The sequence below is a fragment of the Palaemon carinicauda genome, chromosome 2 (genome assembly GCF_036898095.1).
Source record: "Palaemon carinicauda isolate YSFRI2023 chromosome 2, ASM3689809v2, whole genome shotgun sequence".
In the NCBI taxonomy this organism is placed as follows: domain Eukaryota; kingdom Metazoa; phylum Arthropoda; class Malacostraca; order Decapoda; family Palaemonidae; genus Palaemon; species Palaemon carinicauda.
In genome coordinates this window covers 73,279,011-73,283,384 of record NC_090726.1, presented here as the reverse complement: position 1 = coordinate 73,283,384, position 4,374 = coordinate 73,279,011, and the positions used below count along the sequence as shown (strand labels likewise).

At 41.9% G+C, this 4,374-nt stretch overlaps 1 protein-coding gene across 1 annotated transcript; it reads right to left on the bottom strand.

Moving 5' to 3' along the window:
• Window positions 1-1,705: 1,705 nt before the first annotated feature.
• On the bottom strand, window positions 1,706-2,863 carry LOC137617520 (uncharacterized). The gene has a single exon (XM_068347541.1). It carries the CDS (start codon window positions 2,861-2,863, stop codon window positions 1,706-1,708), a length of 1,158 nt encoding a protein of 385 aa, XP_068203642.1.
• Window positions 2,864-4,374: the final 1,511 nt, after the last annotated feature.

Sequence of the window (4,374 nt, the reverse complement as noted above, 5' to 3'; positions counted from 1 at the left end):
GTACCCTACGCTTCGTAGGTACCCATCCCTCCCCAAATTCACTGATTCTCTTACTCTCTTTTAAGCACAATCGATCATTGTCTCGGGCCCATCGCAGCCCAAGTACATTCACATTCACCGGCTCACTCCACTGCTTCTCGCTATCGAAGGCTAAGTTATTGGACGCCCACCCTTCTAAAGGCATTCCAGCCCTTTCTAAGATCTTGTTGACAAAATCATGCTCCTGCCTCATGCTCTCTACATTCTCGAAAGTACTGAGATAATTATCTACGTAAAAGGACTTAGCCAAATCTAGCCTACCTTCCCTTTCAAAAGGACAATTCAAAACTTGTTGCAACAAAAACGGACTCGCCGTGATGCCGAACACCCCGACTCTATAGGCGAAGGTGAGCGCTCGAACTGCTACCTCATGCCACAGAAATTGTGTGTATTTGGCATCATGGGGATCTAACAATACACGGCGGAAGGCCTTGCTGATGTCAGCTAGCATGACATATTCGTTCAATCTGAACTTTATAAGCAAATGATATGCTAATTCTACTAGATTGGGGCCAGGTAAGAGGCACTCATTCAACGATTTATGACCTTTAGATTTAGCTGAGGCATTAAACACAATTATGAGGGGGTCGTGCTGCTATCTTTCTTAATGTCGAAATGTGGCATATAATACCCTTCAATCTTGGGTTCCTTTACTTCTGATATAAAGCCTGCATCTAGATACTTATCTATCACTCCCTGATACTGATCAAAATATTCCCTGCCCTTCCTAAATTTAGTTTGCAACGATTCTAACTGCGCTACAGCGTTTCGATAGTTCGTATCTAGCCTAGCATCCGACCCGAATGGTAGGCTAACCTGATATCCCTCAGGCTACTTTAAGACACTTTGCGATACCTTCCGCATGGCTTCCGCTTCGCGGACAGTATATTGCTCTGATGGGGCGATGCCAATGCGGTCCAAACGCCACCACTCATCTATGTCAAACTGGTTTGGTTCACTCGCAATTCTACAGACTCTGAGCATTTTCACATGTTCGATCTTTTGGCCTTCTAACAGCCACTGCAGCACTTTCCCATATGGTGACATGCCATTATGGGTCAGGCAAAGACTTATCCCATCAACTTTCTCGATGCCTATGATGAAGTAGCTAAAATAATCGGACCCTACTAAAATGTGCATATTTTTCAACTTATCAGACTTATTCTCTGGATCGGCCAACGTGACTCCCTTACTAAACAGATGCTGTCTAACTCGTACATAACCGGCATTATGTATTGGGACGTCAACGTGCTCGTGTGCTACCAGCTTCATTCGTAATACTCTTCTTCCTATCTCTACCCTACAGCTTACAGCATCATATTGTCCGCTTATTTCTGCAGAGCCAAATGGAGATATGTTCAATGCTACCGTTGTTCACCGCTAGGCCTAATTGCCTCGCAATTCTCGCAGAGATGAAGCTTCTTTGGCTTCCCGTATCAAGAAATAAGCGGACTCCCTTACTCCCTTGCTTGTAATTGATTTCGGCCATAGCCGTACGCAAGATTGTACATGGGAGGTCCACGCTGGAAATCTGTGTAACCTTTGCACTTTTGCACTGCTTGGATTCTACTTCATCTTTAGATGGACGGGGGGCTGTTTCGTGCTGTTGAGGCGTCGCATTTACTATGAGGCGGGAGGTTGTAGACTGACTACTACTACTATTACTTCATGCTGAAGTGGAGGGAACTGATTGCAATTGTTTTCTCGGATCATAATTAACACAAATGGCTGTCTTGTGGTTACCACTACAATTCTTACAAGAGTTTGGGACAGGACACTTATCACTTCGATGACCAAAATTAATGCATTTAAAGCATAGACACTCTTTTAGCAAAATGCGACGTCTAGCAGCCACGTCAGTTACTCGGCGGCATCCGTGAGGCGGGTGCCGTTCGTTACAAAAGGGACAAGAATTATTCTGAACTCGTTTTGACTTCGCTCTTACACTGACATCTATTCTCTTGTCAGCTTCAAGTTTATCTCCTCGTTGCAAGGCATCCTCCTCGAGCATTCTAATAATGAAATCGATCGTGTCGAAGAATTTATCTAGTGTATAATCACATTTTCTCAGATGTTCTACTACTTTCCTATAGAGCTTCCCTTCTGACAATTTTTGATTAATGAGGTTCATAACCATGCCATGGCCTATATCGTTACTGCTTAGCCTCTTGACCTGCTTGATTATGATCGTTAATTCAAAACGAAACCTTTTCAGCTCTACAGGATATAATGAGGGTACAAAGATATTAGCCAACTTTCTATGTAGAGTTACGAGTGTTTGATTAACATTATCATATTGATTGTCTAAGAGATCCAACGCTATCTTATAGTTCGCGGCGGTTTCACTTAGGGATTTCACGATCCTAACCGAATCCCTGCCTAAAGTTCGTAATAGATACGCAAATTTGGATACATCATCCAAATCTGCTCTTCGATCCACGTGGATCGTGAAGATTTCCCGATACGAAGCATATTTTTGCACTTCCCCTTCAAACGTGGGGAGAGGCAGCGGTTTCAATCTGGGGAGGGAAACATTCCCTGTCTGAGTGATTTTCACTCTATCAATTCGGTTATACAGAAGCGTAGAAGATCGCATAGCTTCTCGTAACGTGTGCCTGATTCGGGCATCTAAACCCGGTTCTAGTTTGACTGATTGTCTCTTATACAGCTTTCTTAGCTGTCTTTCTTCCTCTCGCAATTGCGTAACCAGATTCTGGTACACGGATTCCGAGTAGGTTTCAACTAACGCACTCTGCGTTTCAACTAGTAAGTCCGCTATGAGGCCCATCGATGCCTCGATGTGTACAACCATAGCCACTGCCATTTTGACTGACTCTTAACTCTACTTCAGGGCGGTTGGCAAACTAAGAAGGAACAGAATTTTCTTTACGTTATGAAGATGGGGGCACAAAAACTAAAGGCGCACACGGTCAGTAGCACATCGGGACACTGAGGGTTTTAGTTTTTTCGTCTCTCCCTCTCTTGCCTACTAAGGCTACCCTAAAGATCACATCTTACTGAATTTCCTTGCAAGCTCAAGAGAGCACTTATCATCCGGTTCGAAGGACCAAATGTCGAGAATTTTTCTCAGACTTATTGAAAACTAATGATTCTAGGCCCGATGGAATGGGCCGATGATAAGACCTTGAAGAGGTTTGCTTTCCAAATCAATTCAGGAGGGTTTCAATAGAATATGATAACAAAATTTGGTTTATTACAAAAATAGTCATTTAAAAACATAATAACAAATCACGCAAAATGAGAGTTAGGTCTTCAACCGTACTGCACACGCAGTTACTAAACATTGACAAGAATTTCAAACACAGGCTCTCATGACCTTAGAACACAGTAACCCTTAGGGGGTTTGCAACATATGCTCATAAAACTCTAAATCCACGGTTGAACTAAACAAGACGAAATTACAACATTACACTAATAGTACTAGGGTAAATGACATACCGGTGCCTGAAGACATCATTTGAGGCATAAAACAAATCCCTAATCCCAGGGATGACAAATTTACAGACCAATAAAAATGTACATAATTCACACTATCAAAGGAACCAACCTGGTATCGTGGTAGATAGGAGCCAGAGGCCGAGAGACACACTACAACTTCATAGACAGTACTTACTTAGTTCGGGATTTTGGCAGGAATGGTCGAGCGTCATTCAGCATAGCTCAGAGGAAAACTACTGTCGTCCGCGCTAATTAACGGGTCCTTATGAAATGCGCGGGAACTCTCACTTTATATAATCAAGAAGGGGTTTAATAGAGTTTCTTTATCGAATACAAGACAGAAAAACAGTCAAAGTCTTACGACAGATCAAAGGATAAATTCAATACTTCGGCTGAAGGACGTAATTTGCCAGAATCTAACAAACTAGCGAGTACTTGGCTCTAAACATTGATAATTTTCCCTGCATGAATGAATTGAACATAATTTTCGTAAATTGTAAATAATAAAGACTTTGTTTCTCTGGCACCTCCTCCTTCCCCACCAGGTTGTAGAAATTTACGCCACAATACCGTAACGTATTGGACAACACTCATTCATAGAAACGCCCGCGAGATCTTCCAGTATTGCCCTGATTTAACGCAACGTTTGTGAAGTTAAATGGCGGGGATTTCGAATATCAGTTCGAAATTTCTGACACGATACCTTATAAAATCACCTTATTGTATATATCATTAATATTACTTATCATACACTCCATTTTATCTTGCTATATTACTTTTATTCATTTTGTTATTACCTTGTCACGCCCAGATTTTACATAAATACTTGCTCTGGACAATTTTCCCATTCTAGTTCATTCATGTTTACTTTCTAGA